Below are 19,289 nucleotides of genomic sequence, written 5' to 3' on the forward strand. Positions count from 1 at the left end.
TTTATAGAACCAGTAACTTCATAATCAGCTTTATTTTGTAAGGAATGATGCTATGATGTCCACCTGTAAGAGTGGTTGGTTTGCAGCTTGCTGGATGACCTAAAAGATATTTCCTTTAAGGCAAGCAAAATCCATCTGAGAGGACAAGGTGACCGTGCTATTTTTGTAAAAGGTTGATCTCACAACCATAACCCTTCCTCAGGGTTTTAATTGCAAATAACATTGCTAAATACATCATCATTCAGTTCTCCTACTCTTTTACATTCCATTATTAAACACTTAATACCCTATTAAGAATTAGACATTATTAAGAATCAGAGAAATATATATAATTTAATCAAAAGGGACTTCTCAAATCTCAATTTCTTGCATCAGGCTTTGTGGCTCTTTTTATCTAAAATAAGATTACACACATGGTCATCTTCTAAAATTAATTTCCTTCAGACTAAAAAGTCCCTTTTGCTGTAAGTAATGTAATTGTCATGTTCCTGTGTTTTTCAACTGCATTTCAGAATCCTTACTCTTTCAAATTTAAATTCACAGCATCCAACAAAAACAGGAATAGTTTTCTCCATCCCCCTTGCTAGTGAGCTACATTTGTTCAGTAAATTCAGAGTGGTACAAACCCAGCAGAGCTCCTCTCCAGTGACTGTCAAAGGAGAAAACACTCAAAACTCACATCTTAATTCACCAAAAGATCACCTTTATCTGACATATAGAAAATTAGATCGTTACTTACTGTACTAAAAACCAACTTGAATTCCTACCACCTGCATAAGCCTGAACATTTAAAATCATCACAAAGATGAAATTATTTTTCATCAGCCCTTCTCTAGTTGTATAATTTTGCATAAGTCAGGGTCTGCTTTTTCACCTAAGAAGCTTTGCCTCTGGTTTGGTAATATGAAGTCACTTGATTCAAATATCCTTCAAACCTGGCTAGCTGAATTTCCAAAACAGAGTTAAAAATCCATTTACAAAACATTGGAAGCAAGAGCTCTTTTCCCCTTGATACTCCCCTCATGATGGAGTGAAATATCAGGGAGTTTTGCAGTCTGGGATTATTTGAAAGGAGTCTAGGACTATTTAAAATTAGTCCAGTTTGTTACAAAAGCTATAACATGGCAGCAATAATATGAAAATAACATCTGAACCCCCTGTAAGCTGTAAGAATGGAGGCTGCTCCTTCCCTCTTTGATAATCACCTGGTAAGTAGGGGAGGTTCAGGAGGTTACTGTTGTTTTAAGCTCCTTCCCACCAGATGGGACATTATCTTATTCATCAGGAAAAGTACCAGAAAATGATGACTCTTTCAGAGTGTTCTGAAGTGCTGTATTTCCAAGGAAATTTTACTTCAAAAGTGAGTTAAGAATAGGTTCAGAGAAAAATGTACTCAAGGGGCCATTCCCTTTCTGCCTTTAACATAAGCAGCATTTTGTCTCCCTTCAAAGTCAGAGAAACTAAAGAACTAAATAGGATAATGGAAATTTAAGTCATCTCCAACACCAGAAATTTCAAATACCACCAAGTCTGAAGGAGTTTCTCCCTAAATGCACCAAGAGAATGTGAAGGTTATGGTGCTGACCTCCAGCAAACCACCAGAAACTCATTTGCTCCTTCCCAAGGTGTTTTTTCACATCAGGTATCTGCCAGGCTTTGGGGAGGGCAGATTTGAACAACAGAAGCAGCCAGGGATTTTCACCAAAGCCTGACTTTTTCTAAGTGTCTGACTGGATGCAGAAGGGACTTGTGTGGTCCTGAAAATTAAACCTTCTGATCTTGTTTTCACAGTTGCTAGCCACTTTCCCAGGAAAGTAACTATAAACATAGATGTTTATACATTCTTTCAAAGAAATGTCTTTTAATGGACGTTCTCACTACCAGTGTGATTGGGCAGGTGGTAACCTAACTATCCAATCCCTGGTCATTATTGAAAATCTATAAATACTGGAATCACAAAAATAAAAGCCTTCTTTTTCCCGATCATACACTGAACCGTGTCCGTGCAAATCATTCCGTGTTCTACAGCGACTGACTCGGGCACACACAGGTCAGGATTGAACATGGGACAGGACACCTGGATAAGTTATCCTCATTTCTGTCTGCTCACAGTTGGGCACAGACCATTTTGTACTTACAACTAAGAGTCTTTTGTGATTAGGAAAATTCCCACTGATGGCTTGTTAATTACACAGACCAATAACAGACAAGAAATCTATAAATAGCCATGAAGGAAGCAGTAGAAGCAGAGCAGTTATTTTCAGATCCGAATACATTAACTAATATCAAAATAAACCCTCTAATGTTAGCAGCTTGCATAGTTGATTATATACTTATTTAGAGAACTTTTTATATTTACAAGGTTGTTTCCAAAATAAGTCATAAAATGTCTTGTCTCAAAAAAACCCAACAAAACAACCTAAAATGAAACTACTAAACAAAAAAAAACCAAAAAAAACCCCAAACAAAAAAAACCCAACCAAAAAACCCCAAAAAAACCCCAAAAAAACCCCACAAGAATCTACTGAAAGAAGAGGAAAAAATCAACACCAAAAGATGTGAAACCTTATTTATATAAGATTCTCAGAGGTTGATTAAAGGACTAAGGATCTTGCCAGAAACTGGTTAATAACAAGACATTTAGTGTAGTTTAAAGTGACTTCTAAGGAAAAAATAAATTGATGGAGGCATTAATGCAAACTCCAAAATAACAGATGGAGCCAGATTATTTTAATAAGCTAATGTCTTAGAGAGTACTGGCCATATCCAGAAGTGCTCAAGACCTGCCAGAGTTTCAGAAGGCAGGAAAGCCAGGCAGAGACAGCTCCTCCTTTGAAAAAGGGAAGGGTAAAAGCTGATTTGTTATCTTTGAACTTTTAGGAAATACTGCTTTTACAAAACCACTGCAGTGATTCTGAAAAGTGTATTTGGTAGAGGAAAAGCTTTTAGTTGGATACTGAATGGTAAGGTGGATCAGCACAGGCTTGGTATGCCCTGTTATCTGCTGGGTTTACTGGTGCAGACAGTCCTGGTGCAGGACAAAGCCCGTAAAGCCCAGTGCTCAGCTGGGCAAGCACTCCAGTGGCACTGCCAGCACTGGCACCAGGCCCTTCTCCCATTCCTATTGCTGATTTGGGACTTCTTGACAAACTGAACTAGGGCAAAAAGGTGTTTTGTGTGTTTTGGGTTTCTATTTTGTTTCTTTTATTGTTGTTTTACATTTTGGTTTTTCGGTGTGTGGTTTTGTGGGTTTTTTTTGCAGTGTGGTTTTGTTTGGCTTGGCTTGGTTTTTATTTTTTTTTTTTTAAATCCAGTCAAGCTCTCCCCACAGCCGGACCATTATTTGTAATATCCAAGCCACAGTGTGGATAAAGTGCCTGTGTCCACAGCAGCCAGGAGGAGAGAACGAATAACAAGCACTCCCTCAAAAAGAAACCTGCCACAAAACCACAGCACAAAGGTGAATAAAGCCTTGCCCATCCCTTACTTGCTAAACATGTAAAGCTTACAAACACCCAAAACCACATGAAATCTTTGTATTTCCTTTTACAGCTCAGACAATAAGAGAGCTGTAAAATACAAGAATATTAATTAACAAACAAGCATGGGACATTTCCAATACCCAGCAATGCCAGAAGTATCATTTGAATTTAAGCAAGGACTTATGAACAGTGTAAATAACCACAAACATGCTGCTCTAACAGCTGACTGAGGCAAGGGGGCAAAGCCAGCCTGACTGAGAGTGAGAAGCTTGGTGAAGCTTCTAGAGCTCCAGGATTTCTGAAGGCACACCTATGTTTGTTGGTTCCTTGTCTCTGCTACAGGGAAACTGAGACAATTTGAAAATGAGCAAACCAGAAGTACAAAGAGGCTGTTAGAAACCCACTGTAAACAGGAACACTTCACAAACATACAGCTGCCAAAGAAATCTTTCCATGTGAGGGATGGAGAGTTTGATGCAGCTATGACGCCAGCCCTCTGGGGGAAAATAATCAAAAAAAAAAAAAAAAAATCAAAAAAAAAAAAAATCTTGCTTGCCTTTGATACCAGTGATCTCATTTTGAAAATATTACAACTGTCACAAAAATAAGTGTTATTTCAACATTAAAAAACAGGGTTGGCTTTTTTAAAGGAAGAACCTAAGACTTTTCTTAGAGTCATTTAGGAAGTAAAATATTTTTAAATAACCATGCTGGCAATAACAAGCTAGTTGAACATTCTCCTTAGTCTGGCACACAGGTCAGTTTTGTTTCTATGGCTGTATTTCTTGCTTTGCTTTTGCTGAAGAGTTCACTGCTGCTGCAGTGAAGCCAAGATAATCCTTAGGTCTATTTTAAACCTTCTGGCTAGGAAGGAAAAAAAAAACCAATATCCTTAAAATACTGCCAAAACTAGTGCCAAAACAACTTGTCAGAGTTCACTCCACAGTGAGGCAAAAGGGGATGGAGAGGAGGAAAATGAAAGAAACTGAGTGGGAAGCCTGAGCTGTGCTTTTCTCAATTGCACAACTGTTTAATGAAGAGAAAGAAAAACTGGGTGTAAATTGCATCTTCTGGTTATTACAGGAAAAAATCCCTGGAAAATAAGCCAGGAAAAAGCACATTTCTTCCCTCTGCATCCCATGGAAGTGGGGACACATTCCCATGATTTGAGCAGTGCCCCCAGTGGGGATGATTTCTCCCACGTTAGGCTATTAATTCTCTAAGGTTCATTCAAGAGCTCCCACCATAGATAGTAAGGCCAGGGTACACTTGCAATCACACCAAATTACCTGGAATAACCTCTGTTCAAGAAAAGTTAATTTCTACTCATGCCACTAAGGAAAGAATTCACCAGGAAGTGATCTCAGTGACCGGTTCTGTTTGGTGGGGGAGCAAAAGAAAGAGAGGAAACTCTGTAGATGTGTATTTTCATTAAATTGGGTGACTGGTCTACATGGTTCTACCATTACTTTCTGCCTGACCAACCAGTTTCCTTATGGAATCATTTCCTAGCTAGGTGCTAGGAAATTATACATTGAACATTATTACTGCTACTGGATGTTGGTCTGAAAAGTATTGCCTGAATCAGAGCTGATTATAAAAGAGTAAAAAGTGTATAAAAGGGTGTAAAAAGAGTAAAAAGTGTATCAAAGGCATTTCAAAGCCTCTGAGCAGAAAGTCTGGCTCATTCTAATAAGGGAAGGAAAACAGACTTTAAAGCTATTTTTGAAAAAGGATTTTCCTGTGTAAGAAGCATCATTCCTGAGGAACAGAGCAGGCAGTGCAGTGGAGAGGCACACGAGGCACACCCCAAGCACTCACAGTGCAGTAGCTGGACTAGCCCTTGCTAGTGAAAACAGCCCTGAGTCATCTTGCCAGAGCATTTCCTACCTCCTCATTATTCCCTCTTGGCAGTGGTTGGCCTGCTTTTTTGTCCCCCCATCCCCCTCCCTGCTTCCTTCATCACAAGAAAGAAGGCAATAAGAATGAAATATTTTAGCTAAATTAACGGACCAAAACACTCCATGAAGTTGTTCTCACCTCCTCTGACCCCACTGCATTTCTCACAGAGCAGAGACAGGAGTTTGTAGCTGCCAGCAGAGGAAAGCACATTCCACTTTGGGACAAGACATATGAAAAACTGGCTCCCTCTCTGTCATGGGGTGACTTTACCTTTAAAATAGTTTTGAGAGCTAAGGAAGTTGAAGCTGCTGGTGGCTGATGAGAGTCTTTTCTCCTGACCAATTATCGGTCATCTCTAAGAATTGACAGCAGTTTTGACCATTGAAAAGTGAGATCAACTTGTGAACACCACTTTAAGATGTAAAGCCAGAGTTCTCTTGCTCTCTTTGATTTCCAGCTTCTGAAGAGGTAACAGGCTCTGTCTCGGCCTCCTCCCCCCCCTCCAGGCCGGGCAAGGCCACAGAAGGTGGGGGGGGGGGGGGGGGGTAGGGAGAGAGAAACGGAGCCTGGCTGGGTTTGCAGTTTCTGGTGCTGAACTGAAACCTGACACCATGAACATCTGCAGCTTTTCCAAGACTTTAATTCTTTTACTACCTGGATAAAACGTACAGATTACTCCTTTTTCCCAGAGAGACAGAGAGAGACAGACAATCAACATGAAGAAGACGTCATAAAACCATCAAAGACAGTGAAGAAAAGAGTTAAGTTTTAGATGGGGAAGAGAGAATAAGGAGATGCTTTATAAGCTGAAATATTTTTCTGTTAAAGCTATGGAGATGGACCATAGTGTTCTGAAAAAAAACTCCTTTAATTCATGACAGAGTATATTGGGAGGAATGGAGTGTTCAAAGTGTGGATTTTGAGCAAAAAGTAGAGTAATTGTGATACAGTGAGGTGCTGGAACAGAGTGAAACGAAGATTTGAGGCCTTGAGGGCAATGAGAAAACTGTTTTCCAGCGAAGCTCACAGAGACAGATGAAGAAGACTTTTGCCTTTGAATAACTCAACCTTAAAAAATGACATCCCTAGACTCATGGCCCATACACACCTCAGAGTGATGTGAAATGGGAGGAGTGAACTAATGGCAGATTTCCGGGCAGCTGGCATCAGAAAAATAGAAAGCTATAATAGAAATAGTTTTCTCGTGAGAAACTCCATAGATTAGCAGAAGAAGACTTCTGTTTCTCTACAAAGGCTGATGAAAAGACTCTAGCTGGAATTGGGACTCTTTTAAACACCAAAGTTCCAAAGTTTTTTGTCTCTATGTTGTCACGTGTACAAGGGAATGGTTGGGTAGTGGGGGATAAAAGGGTTTTCTGGAAGTTTATTCTGGTGTTCTTATTCTTGTAGTTTTGTTAATAAATTTTCTTTATTTCCTTTTAAGTTTTAAGCCTGTTTTGCTCTTGTTCTAATCCATATCTCACAGCAAGAAGTAAGTAATTTTTTAGTTACTGCTTTAAAACCACAACACTCTCTTAGAACTGTGTGCCGAGTATTGCCCACATATTTATGCAAGTGTAGTCAGGAATGACACTTGAGGATGACTGTGTCCTTTAAATTAAGGAACAGTCCCTGTCTTTATGTCTTCTTGTGTCCCTGCCCTAACTCCTCTTTCCACACCCTCACCGCAGTTAAACCAAAGAGAAGCACTTCACCTTCAAGTTCTGGAACTCTGCTGAGTAGAAGTGGGAAGCTCTGACAGTCACATTTCCTTTGAAAGGGACACCTTTTGTGCAATTACAGTTTAAAGATCTCCTGATTTGCCATTTACAACCTACAAAACCCCAGTTTACTCGCTAGATATGAACTGTTACACAAGAAAGAGTTGATGGGACCTTCCCTTTTCCTTAACTCTTTTTTCCTACACAGCATTCCCAGGTCCCTATTCCAACTGTTCCCTGCATTCCTGCAAAGGCAGCTGGTCACATTTGTCACCCTCAAAATTTGACCACTGGAGATTTTCAGACAGAAGGAATTCCAATTCTGGCACCCAGAGTTCCATCAGCCGCTGTCTGGGAGCCACTCAGCCAATTAAATTCCTCCAGTCATGGGCTCATTTTCCAACAGGAGGCACGCAGGCATTGTTAGAGCTCGGTTCCCATTCCTGGCACTTAGCAGAGAGGCAGGAGTGTGCCCGGAATGTTTAAGGGCAGCCGGAGCTGGAGGCGGGATGAGGTAATGGTTCTTGCAGGGATCCAGGGCCACTCACACTCAGCTATTGCTGCTTGCAGCAAAGCCACATTTGCTTCCAACATTTGGAAAGTTTATATTGTCTTTTAATGGCAATAAAAGGAATCCCTGTGCCCATATTTGAACCTGGCAGTTCAATTTACTATTGGTTCTACATTTCAGCTGTTTTGGATGGGATATAATTTATGCTAATCAAAGCACTTGTTTTGGAAAAAAAAGGAGGAAAAATGGCTCCTCTGGGAGAAAAGACAAAACATGCACAGAACAAAGCAAAACACACAAAGCTTTTTTTTCTTTGGGTGTTCTCACTCAGGGCTAAATGTTTTTAGAAATAATGAGAGTCATACTAAGAACATTCTTCTCCTCTTACTAACTCCTCAGCATGTTAGAGGACAAGTTACATGGAGTGCTTTGATTTTAATTTTTGTTGGAACCATCTGCGCCTGAATAATCTGCAGTCCAGATGCTACAACAACAGTAAAGTCCCTCTCAGCACACACATGAGGACAGCAAATGGCTCTGTTGTGAAATCCTGGCCAAGCCTCTTCTCTTCCCCTTCCTATTTCTATCAAATCATTCAAAAAAAAATAATTGAAGATATTAGGGATCAGCTAGTAAAAGAATAGGTTCAAAGGTAAAGAGAACCAACTCTGTTTGATTTATACCTTCTCCCTCCTACTCAATCTGTATTTACAAGGTTTAAAATCATTGGAAATGTTTCCAATAAGCTTTCAAATTAAAAACTGAAAGGAGGACATTCTGAAAGCACATGTTGAGAGACCAGATATTAGAATGCTGAATGGATGTCATGAGACTTACTCTAAGCAATACAGGAAGTATGTTCAGCATCTTAACTGAAATTCCTTATACGTATGATGGTTGCAAATTGAGCACACCAGATTAGTGCACTTATTACAGAAGTTAATGACTACTTTTAAAACTATTTTTTAAAAACCAAGTAAGTAACATTTGGCAACTTTTAAGGATTCCAAATAGAAACCAAGCTTGCAGCACTTTCTGACTGTAACAGTATGTAGGAATCCAAATTACCTTCAGTCTTTGCCTGGAGATGGAAAATGATGGAAATCTTATACCTCTGTTGAAGAGTTAAAGCTACTTTCATGGAAAATGAAAAATATGCGTTCTCACAAATATTATTATTGTGTGCCTCAGATTTCCAACAAGAATTTATCTAGAAACTGTAATTTGTAATATTGGCTTTGGTACAACCCCACCAACACTCAGCAAATTCCTCTCATATTTACTTAGTAAATTAAAAAACTTCTTAAATTAATATTCCAGGGAATCTAAAAATGTTAGAAAAAGTCTGCTCCTGGAATTAGTATCCAATTCATATCGACAGTGGGTTTCAAACTGGAATAAAATCATCCCCATTGTGCAATAAAGGAAGCCATTAGGACTTTTGGGGCTAAAGATGATACCTCATTGCATATTGCAAACAGATACTCGAGCCTTTTTATCTCTGTCAATAAATCCTTTGGGAGAATTTTGGAATAGCAGGAACCTTGATAATGGCCAATGATAAAAAAAGCTACAGCAAACTCTTCAGCACAGAGCATTGTAATGCACTGAGGACACGTGGAGAACAGTTCTTTGTCATTGTCCTTTCCAGAGAGGAAAAGGGGACAAAAGAAGGGATGTGGGGGGTGAAAGGCATCTGGGAAAATTTATTATAAAATTATTGCTGGCCCAAGCTCTGTTCTAGCACTCTAAAGTGATGTCATGTTCATGTACTCCCCAGAAGTACATGTAGGATTAGGATGTAAAGCCTAAACTATGCCCTGACATCAAGCTCAGAGCAGCGAAACAGCCCCTGAGCTGCACTTTGCAGCCTCTCCTCATCAGCCATAGCAGCAATCAGCATCAGCAAGACTGGCTCCCATGGCAAGGAACACAATGCCACAGGAACCCTGCCAGATGGGAAGACCACTTACAGTGCCTTCCAACAGCTGATATCTCAAAGGAGACACTAAACACAACTCCAGGCTCTGCTAGATTAAAAACTGAATCTGAGCAATGCCAACCCTTATCTCCCATCTTCTATAACAACAGGCACAGCTGCAACAAGTTCTCAGAGCACTCTGAAGTTGTCCCAGTTTTGCTGACACTGCTTTGCTAGCACAGAAGGTGTCTGTGCCCTGTGCCCAGGAGTGCTGAGCAGGCACTGCCTTGTCCCTGTCCCTGTCATGGCCCTGCTGGGTGTGGCACCGCGGGCAGGGGACACAGTAACCCCAGGCAGTGTTAGCAACAGACACACCTGGCAGCCACAAACGCTCGGCAGGGACCCAGAGCTGTCACCTTCCTGGTGGCACAGCTGTCACATTCTGTGGCAATCCACGTGCACAGACTGCCAGCCCTGCACTGCTGACCCACGGGCAGGACATGTCTCCTCACACTACTGAGGTTAAACACTCAGCTCCAGTTAATCTCTCAAAACCATTAGTGTATCACTAGCAGGATGGAACCTGAAGATCCTACCAGAATGGAGTGCAACAACTGGTAAACCTGGTATTTCCAGCCTGCAGTCAAAACAAACAGGAGAATGAAATCACAGCTCTTTTTTCATTTTTTTTTCCTCCTTGTTTTTCTTTTTAAAGCAGCGATCAAAAGGCCTCTTGAAGACTTGTTTATAAGCAAACCAGTCTCAAAGGCTGGATTTGCATTGGCAGGATTTGCAGCCTGCAGAATAAACCTTTCTAGGTAGTGTTTTCCTTCTGCCTGTGAGTGAGGAATGGTTTCTAGTGTAATTCTCCCAGTCCACATCTCTTTCCAGCTCCACTGAAGAAAATGTCTAATTCAACACAGCTGGCCTGCTCAAGACTCCCTGGGAGCTGCTGCACTCTGGGCATGCACCTGCAAAACCCTTCCTTTGGGGAGGAATGAATGGGAACATACTCGGCCAGCTCATTGCCAGGGCAGAATCACTGCGGCCATTCAGAGCCTTTGCAATCCACGGAAGCTGTTACTCAGTTGCAATTTCTTGGGCAGAAATCATTCCATTTTGTGGGATACTTTGCCTTCTAGCTTACTAGCTGCTACAGAACACCTTGGAAAAGCGCACTGTTTTCAACACTAAGGTTCCAAGTTGAAGGCCAAGTTACAGTTTGAAAAAAAAATCCATGATCAAGTGATAATCATGGAGTCACAGAATGGTTTAGGCTGGGAGGGTCATTAAAAATTATTTATTCCAACCCTCTGCCATGGCCAGGGACATGTTCCAATACAACTCCCAGAAAAGTGATTTTCAATTACCTATAATTTTTTCCCAATGTCCTCTGTTCTCCATTCTCCAAGGAGCTTTGTACTACTGATGTTTTGCATCTATCAGTGATTACGTGAACAGGACCCCCAGCTGTGCTCAACTTTTATCCCACCCATAACTGCCTATCCTAACAAAGAGCCTCTGATAAGAAAACTGCACTTTGGCTTCTGAAAATTGTTATTAAAATATGAAAGCCAGAAAAGTTAAAAATTGAAATTTCCACTGTGATGATAGTGACTTTTCATGCTTTTAAAATCTTAATCCTTCTACTGAACAAAGCAGAAGTATTTGCTATAATTCATGCAATTCGTTAAGATTCTTAATTCTTTGCATTTCAGCCAAGCTTCATGTATCACAAAGGAAAGACATTTGTTAATTAAGGCTTGGGATCTTAATTTGCAAGGAAGATTTCAAGGACATAGTGAAATTAACTTGAAGTCCTTGTAAAAGACATCCCTAAAATTTCCTTTGGTAGACACAGACATCTGGAAAAAAACTTGCCTTCTTGTAGTAGATAAGTTCAAAGCCACTTCCTTCAGTGCTTCCTCCTGGGTGGAGCACACATCCTCCCAGGAGCTGCTGCCAACACTCCCACTGCTCCCTTGTTTTATGATCATAAATGTGTTGTGAAGATAATGTGGTGAAAAGACAGTGAAGTGACTCCGCTGCATTGACCTGACCACTGCACTGACCACTCACCTCAAGATGTAATTTTCAGTCCCACCTGATACACTCTCTAGAGACTCCTGAGCTTTCACAAGAATAAAGCTTTGAAGGTTTTCCAGCTCCCTTTTCAAAAGAATTCATAGACTTACGCACCACCACACTCTATGATAGTTCAAAACCTGACACTGCACATTAACAAAAATGTCACAATCCTCAGACTTCAAGGGTCACAATCAAAACCCAAGACGTGTGGGGATATGTGGGCTATTTGGGGATTGTCTGAGAAATCAATTGAATCACACTGATTCAGCAGAAAGTAATGACAATTCTCAGTTCGGTATCAATGCTGGAGATAAAATGCAGTGGGGAAAATGAAATCACACAGAGCAAAAGATGCCACTCAGAGGTGCTGCCTGGAGCTCTGCAGAGCCCTGTCCTGCAGCACTCCCTGCTGAGGAGCTGCACATCACCTCACAACAATAAAACAGGTTTATCTCTGTGCAAGTCCATGCAGCAAGGTCACTTCTATCTGTTTCAAACAGATCTATTCTTGGTACCTCTATTACCTCTATTCTTGTCTGTTCCTGATGTTAATTTTTCACTTTCAGCCTCCTACTGATGTGTAACTAGCAGCACCTGACAGCTTCCAATGCTCTCATTCACCCCTGCATGCTGCCTGAGCACTTTTTCCATTCACTTTTTCCCTACACTTCTGCAGCTGGCTCAAAAGACTTTTACCAAGTCTGAGGCTCACTGAGCATTGACTGCTCGAGGCTTAATTGCTGTGCAAAACCCAGGCAAACACCAAGTGTTAAATGTCAGCCAGCTGCATCAACACCTTCCTCCTCAGCCGCCCTGCCAAGGATGTTATTTTCAAATATTCTCAAAAAGAGCTAATTGATGTATTTTCCCAGCCATTCAACTTCACAAGCAGTGATCCTACTACTTACACAATTCCAATTGGTTGGAAGCTCCAAGAAGGGCATTTTCACAAAGATTAAAGTGTTTACAGCCGAACTTGGGGCTGTAATCCACAGTTTATGTGATGGCACCAAAAAGCTTTATCTGTCTGCAGTGTTACAACAAATACATGAAGAACCACCTACCTATCAATCCAAACACATCAAAGCACTGCTACCTGAAAAGGAGGCCTGAAGTCACTCAAACCCAGGGAAAACATAGGAAAGCTATCAGTCATAGGCAGAAATACAAATTTTATGATAGTTTTATGATAAATAATAATAAATATTCATTTACTATAAAAGATATTCAGTGTATAGGCTTTTAGCCTCACAGTTTTAATGAAATCTACTGAAAAAATTCCAGGCCTTGCCAGCATTAAACAGGAAACTCATCATATGTTGCATGCTGTTTCTTATTCCCATCTGATGAATTTTACACCACCTACATGATTAGGGCAAGAAGAAATCTGCATTTTTTTATAACATAACACCAAAAAATGGATCAGGATCAAGCCATAATATTTTTCCCCGAGAAAGGAGTTGGATTAATCTTCAATAATTTACTACTGTTCCTACAAACATAACTACATTTTTCTCTTTTGTTCTTGAAGCTGTTGAACTATGAAGACATCAACTTAACCTTGAACAAGAACAGTCACCAGAAGTACCTTGTTTATTCACTGAAATGTCAGTACCAAACAGCAGTCTTATCTTACTTGATTCAAGAAAAATATTCCTGGTTCATTCTCAGTGACACAGAGAGGAAGGCAGGAACCGCTATACTTACTTGTTAAAAAGATTCAGCCCGATCCTATAATGGCGTTTCCTGATAACATCATTACTGAAGGCAGGGGAATCCCAGCTGTTTCGAGTCTCTTTGTGGTATGTTTGTTTGCTCAAGGTTTGCTCCCTTAGGCTGTCCCTAGAAGAGGATTCTGAGCTGCAATTTATTGTATCATTGGAGTTGGAAGTGCTGTTGATGCTGTCATTGTCTCCATCAGAGTAATCAGACTCAGATTTGCTTTGCCTGTTTGCTGTGCCATTGATGGCCAAATGACTGTCTATGGGCCTAGCCCTGTGCCTGGCCTCCTGCTCCTCCCGGGTGATGATCTTGGCAGGAATGCTGTGAGGGATATGTTTAGGGCTGCCTTGCTGGCTGGTGATGCCTCGGTCATATGCATTCTGTCTCTTTAAGGAGCCCCTCTCCGAGCGATCGCTCAAATCCACGGAACTGTCACTAGGCGGCTCGATAGTGAGCAGAGGGAGGTGATCCATCCTCATCCTCTGCTCCTGACATTCCAGTGATGGGGTACTCCTGCAGCTTGTATCAGTGTCTATCTTATCATCTTTATGGGTCATGGACCAGTACTCTTGGGAAGAGTTCATGGAGCGGAGCCTCAAGTCCGACTCTGTGCTGGATGGTCTGTCCACAGACTGGGAGAGTGGCAAGGGTGGGGACAGCTCCTCCTCGTCAATGTACAACGTGACATCGCTGTAGGACGCTGTCATCTCATCCAGCTTCCTGTGATCCACATTGTGGATTGCTGGTTTGCTCGGGGCACAGCTCTCCCTCTCCATTTCCCTGCTCCTGACCTGCTCCACACTCTGGATTTCATCCGAATGCAGACTGCGGCAGTTCAGCGCGTCATCGATGGATTCCGCCAGGGATTTCACCTGCCTGGAAAAAGCATCCTCCAGTTCTGTTATGGCATCGGTGAAATCAGTGGATGCTGTCGGGGACTTCATGGTAGCTGTCTCCCTGAGCTCATCGCACTCCGACGGTACGAGGGAGCCCAGCTTTGACCCATCATTTGTAACAGAAACTTGCTTTCCTTCAAAGTAGGAGCTGTGGACTTTCTCAGGTCCTTCAAAGGAAAACTGCATTCTCATATTGGACAGCACGATGCGCCTTGACATGCGATTCTCAGACATAGAACTGCGAAGGCGCTCAAAGTTCTTGTTCATCTGATACTGGCGGAAGGCGGTCTGGATGGTGCGGGCAGCATGTCTGGTGATCAGACGGCCCCCATACTTCCGTTCTAGCATCTCCACCTGCCACGGGAACACATGCACCCCTTGTCACTTCATGCAGCTCGGGACAAGGGTAAAGTCTTACAAAAACATTTAACTCTCATAACGACTTTAATATACTTCATCTGTATATTGATTTTGAAAGTAAAAACTCAAAACTCCAATAATGAATGGAATAGTCATCTGCAAATTACACCATAAAATACAGAAATATATTAATTCACCTCACAGATATAAGATAATATCACTTGAAATAAGTTGTTCCTTCTTTTCTGTGACAACAAAAATACTTGGGTTTCAAAATGACTCGTTTTCTTAGAAAAATATTTTGCATGACTCTAGTATGCTCCTGGAGCATAAAATCTCAGTTCCAAGAACTTTTTTTACTTTTGACAGTATTAACATATCTTTTACACTTTTCTCCAGGAGGTGGGGAAGGTATATGGGACAAAGAATAAGAGAGTTAAAAGTCCCAACTGAAATGATGCTAAAAAAGTCTTCTCTCAATTCACAGGCACAAATGAGGTACCAAAGCTCAAATACCTGCTTATCCTGTAGGTCTGAAGAGAGTTCATAGCTCTCCGAAAGCGACCTGGACCGTTTGATGGCTTCTTCCTCAGCCTGTTTGCGCAGGATGGAGGTGGAGTGCTGCAGCTTGGGCCGGCGGGCTCGCTGCTGGCCCGGCGTGATGGAGTAGAGCCCGTAGGGGTGCTCGTAGTGCTCGGGGCTCAGAGCAGAGCTGTGCGTTATAGGGCCCTGCGGGTAGCCAGAGGGGCTATCCAGGGACGTTCCAGTCTCGCTGCTGGGAGCCTCCCCCTCAACGCTGCACAACAGAAGAGAGACAGCAAAAGCCTTGGGTGAGTCCTGCAAAATTCTCAACAGCAGACAGCACAGTTTTGCTTTAGTTTCATTTTGTGTAGGCATCTAGCAAGTTTTGTTGCTCACGTGCAGGCATTACAAGGAACGTGGCTTTCATGTCAAACACCATGGGTTTTCCCCAGTAGTTTTTGCAATTCTCAATCTGTCATGCCCATGACATCTTTAGAGCATGAGTCAAACAGGAGAATGGAGGTTTCAAGCATTATTTAACTTTCTACACTAATTACTTATAACATCCTAAGTCACTCAGCAACTACTCTGTAAAGTGAATGAAAACTTCTCATTTCTTATAAGACTGCTCATTTCCAAGTGTTTCCATTCTAAATGTCAGATGCTTATTTATGTCTTTCTTTGCTTTGATGAATTAAAGCAATATTTTCTTACCCTTATATTACAATTTGACATAAAAGGATTATTTTCATGGAGATTGGTATTTAATGGATCTTGAGAGCTACGATGTTTCTAGAAACTAATGTTGGGGAAAAGTACTTGCAGAAGAAATCTCATTTATTTCCCTGCTAGTGAAGGGCTGCTTCCATGGGATACTTCTGGCAGGTTTTGGAGTAAAGCATCCCAAGGGTGTTTCCAGCTAATGAAACCAACATGGTTTCAGGTGAAGAAAGCTCAATGGCACCTATCTGGTGAAGAAACTACTCTGTTTCCACACGAACAGTGTTATTGCTAAGGAATAAAGGAAAGGAAAAAGACTTTTTATGTTAAAAGGGTTGCACACAATAGGAAACATTTTGAAACTGAGCCTTAGGTGTATTCTGAAGTACTGATGACTAATAGGAATTTGTATTTGGGCTGTATTTGCAGGGCACTCTCACATTGCAATATATGCACTTTCACTCTTCCATTTTTTCATGTTTCACAGTACTGTTTACTGTCTGTCTCATCCTGTGTGCACAGAGCATTGACAGGAAAATAAAAGTTGGTTTTTTTTAATCCCTTAAAAGACTCAGTAAGCACTTCACACATGTACAAATACAAGTACAAGCATCTGCAGCACTTCTTCTACCTTTTGCTTTAGGAAAGGTACATCCAAACTCCAAAAAAGTAAAATTCCACATTCCCACCACGCCCTGTATTTTTTTTCTTTCATTCATATGTACTTAAAAACCAAAGCCCTCCTGTCATCTCTCAGCTGTCCCTTCAAAAGCACAGAGCAATTTCTTAAAGAATGTTCTCCACAGACTGAAGAGCTGAGGGTTAACCCCAGCCAAACTCTCCCAGCTTGAACAGTTTGTACTTTTTAAAGGGAAGAAGGAAAAAAAAGCCCCTTAGATTTCTTAAAATGCTTCTATATAAGCATATAAAACTGAAAGCAAGCCCTCCCTCTTTGCCCATCAAAATATGACTCCAACCAAAAGGTATTTTCAAACATACTTAACCCAAGCTGGAAATATTTGCAGTGTGCACACACTGCTTTTTTCAAAAAAGGAAGCTGACAGGAAACTAATCCCTTTCCCTCCACGATATAGCTGGCTTTCACTTTAAGAATGATAAACTATCCAGAGTTCTGCCTGTGACATTGAAACTGTGTAACCTCCCACTAAAAACAAACAGATCATTTTTTCTGAAGCATCCATTAAAGACTCGTTATGATACTGAGCTGCTTCACGTTCTTTAAACACCAAAATTCCTTCCTCTGTTCTGCCAGCTGTGAGGCTCTGCTATTTTGAATATCACATCCTAGCTGCAAGTTTATTTGTAAGTACTTTCCATGCAAGCATGGCAAATTTGTTTGTAACAGGAAGGCTGGAATTATCTTCTCAGGTTCTTTTGACGTTTTCTGCCTTCCTCACCCTTCCATTGTGAACTATTTAATAATCCTTCCATGCTGATTATAGCCTCCTGTTGACATTTTAGTAACACTGCCTTCGATGGATCCCTTAACCTTTTCCTCAACAAAAAGGGTACTGCCCTAATCAGAAGTGGGAAGGATGTCTGCCCAGAGTTCTGACTAAAGTTAATTCTTGAAGTTTCTTCTTAATTTTTAGCATGCCTTTTATACTTTTGCCAGACATAAATGTGATGCTTGACTTACTGTAAAACTTGATGTCATTTTGCTTATGGGCCTATTCCCTGCCACCTGATCTTTGAAGCATGGAAGTAATTACCTTTCACAGAAGGCACCACAGCAGCCCTTCCAAGGAAACACATGTGCACAGGCTTTAAGGCTTTCCCCCACTCAGCTCTTCCTGGGCCTCCCAGGAGCAGCTGAAGCTCCATATGAATTATTTCATTAAAGTGAAACTTCATTGGCAAAGAAAAGCAGCTTGCTTTCTACTTCTGCTTTACATATGTTTGGAGAAGAAAAATATGTCAACAAATATGACTTGTGTGAAGCTGTAAGGATGACAAGCTGGATTGCTCCACTGAGGAGAGCAGCACAGAGCTGGCAGAAGCAGTCACTGAGCCAACTTCCATCATTTAATAATAATTTATATTATCAAATATAAAACACTCATCTGTAAGAAGAGAAGGGAGTTTGGGGAATTCCAGATGTGCAGGCTTGACCTCAGTGCAGGTCATGAAGCAGGTCACCCTGAGTGCCAACACAGGACAACCTGGAGATCAGGCCTGGCCAGCATGGGGTTGGGAAAGGCAGGTCCTGCCTGACCAACCTGCTCTCCTCCTGTGACAAGGTGACCTGTTTCAGTGGGTGAGGGACAGGCTGTGGATGCTCCCTGCTGGGACTTCAGCAAAGCCTTGGGCACTGTTTCTCTCAGCCCTCTTCTGGAGAAACTGGCTGCTCTGGACAGGTGCTCTGTTCCTTGGGTGGGACGGTTTAAAATCCATGTGGATTTAGCACTTGGGGACATGGGGCAGGGGTGGCCTTGTCAATGCTGGGGGAATGGTTGGACTCAGTGTCCTGAGAGGTCTTCTCCAACCAAACAATTCTGTAACTCCTACACAGACTCAGAATACGAGCCAGTCATTGCAGGGCTACGAGGGTGGTTTTTATCTGTGCACTTACTAAAACTGCCAACACACAAAAATGTCAAGGATTCTGCTCCAGGCTTGCAGCAAGCAGAAGTCTCCTTGGGATTGAGTATCTGAGACACCTCCCCAGCACACACTGCCTCTCTCTGATGGTTGAGAAATTAAGTATATTAAGTGCACTACAAAAATGGACAATGTAATAATGTTAATTATTATTACTTATGCTTTTATTTCATATACATTTGAGGCATCTCCTACCTACCAGACATGTCCAGTATAATTACTGTTAATTTCACTGTTTAAAACAAAAGAATCTAGTGGATTGATTTGGTTCATCCCCCTGCAATGTGCAAATGCATATTACTAGTGAGCCCAGCAATCTGTTGAATATAATTGTGTAATATTAGGAGAATGCAAAACAGTTGAAATTAACCTAGAAGTCCAGCTGGTTTATTACATTCCTGTTTTAGCAGAAAATATACATCCATTATCTGCCAAGCCAGAAAAAGTAAAAGGTTGCTTGCAAGTATTTTACAAAGAAGCAGAGAACAGATCAGTTAAGAATGAAAATTAAATATTTTAAAATAATTAGTATTACTAATATGACTTTGCATGAGACATATACATAATACAACTAAATCACTTTTTGAAACAGTGGCCACCACTGACCGAATCAGCATTTTATCATTTTATCAGAAACTGAAAATTTCTTCCTGCATAAATCTCAGCTTGTAATACCGTTAAAAAAATCCAGGCTGACAAAAATGGGAGAAGCTGCTGTTGCTAGGAAAATTTTACAATAATTTCCCACAATTCAGGGAATGAGTTCATTTCAAGAACTACCTAGTAAGAAGAAGCTCTGTCTCCTCTCTCCAGTTTTGTGGT

The 19,289-nt window shown here is 41.2% G+C and overlaps 1 protein-coding gene across 8 annotated transcripts in view; it reads right to left on the reverse strand.

Annotated features, from left to right (window-relative positions):
* The window catches only part of IQSEC1 (IQ motif and Sec7 domain ArfGEF 1), a 291,177-nt gene that overhangs the window by 25,573 nt on the left and 246,315 nt on the right, over nucleotides 1-19,289 (reverse strand). For all 8 annotated transcript variants that reach the window (XM_058844751.1, XM_058844749.1, XM_058844752.1 and 5 more), the window contains 2 exons: nucleotides 15,120-15,399; nucleotides 13,333-14,597 (listed from right to left, as the gene is read on the reverse strand). In XM_058844751.1, the coding sequence (XP_058700734.1) occupies nucleotides 13,333-14,597; nucleotides 15,120-15,399 (1,545 nt within the window). The remainder of the gene's footprint in view (nucleotides 1-13,332; nucleotides 14,598-15,119; nucleotides 15,400-19,289) is intronic.

This window comes from Poecile atricapillus, chromosome 9 (genome assembly GCF_030490865.1).
Source record: "Poecile atricapillus isolate bPoeAtr1 chromosome 9, bPoeAtr1.hap1, whole genome shotgun sequence".
Taxonomy (NCBI): domain Eukaryota; kingdom Metazoa; phylum Chordata; class Aves; order Passeriformes; family Paridae; genus Poecile; species Poecile atricapillus.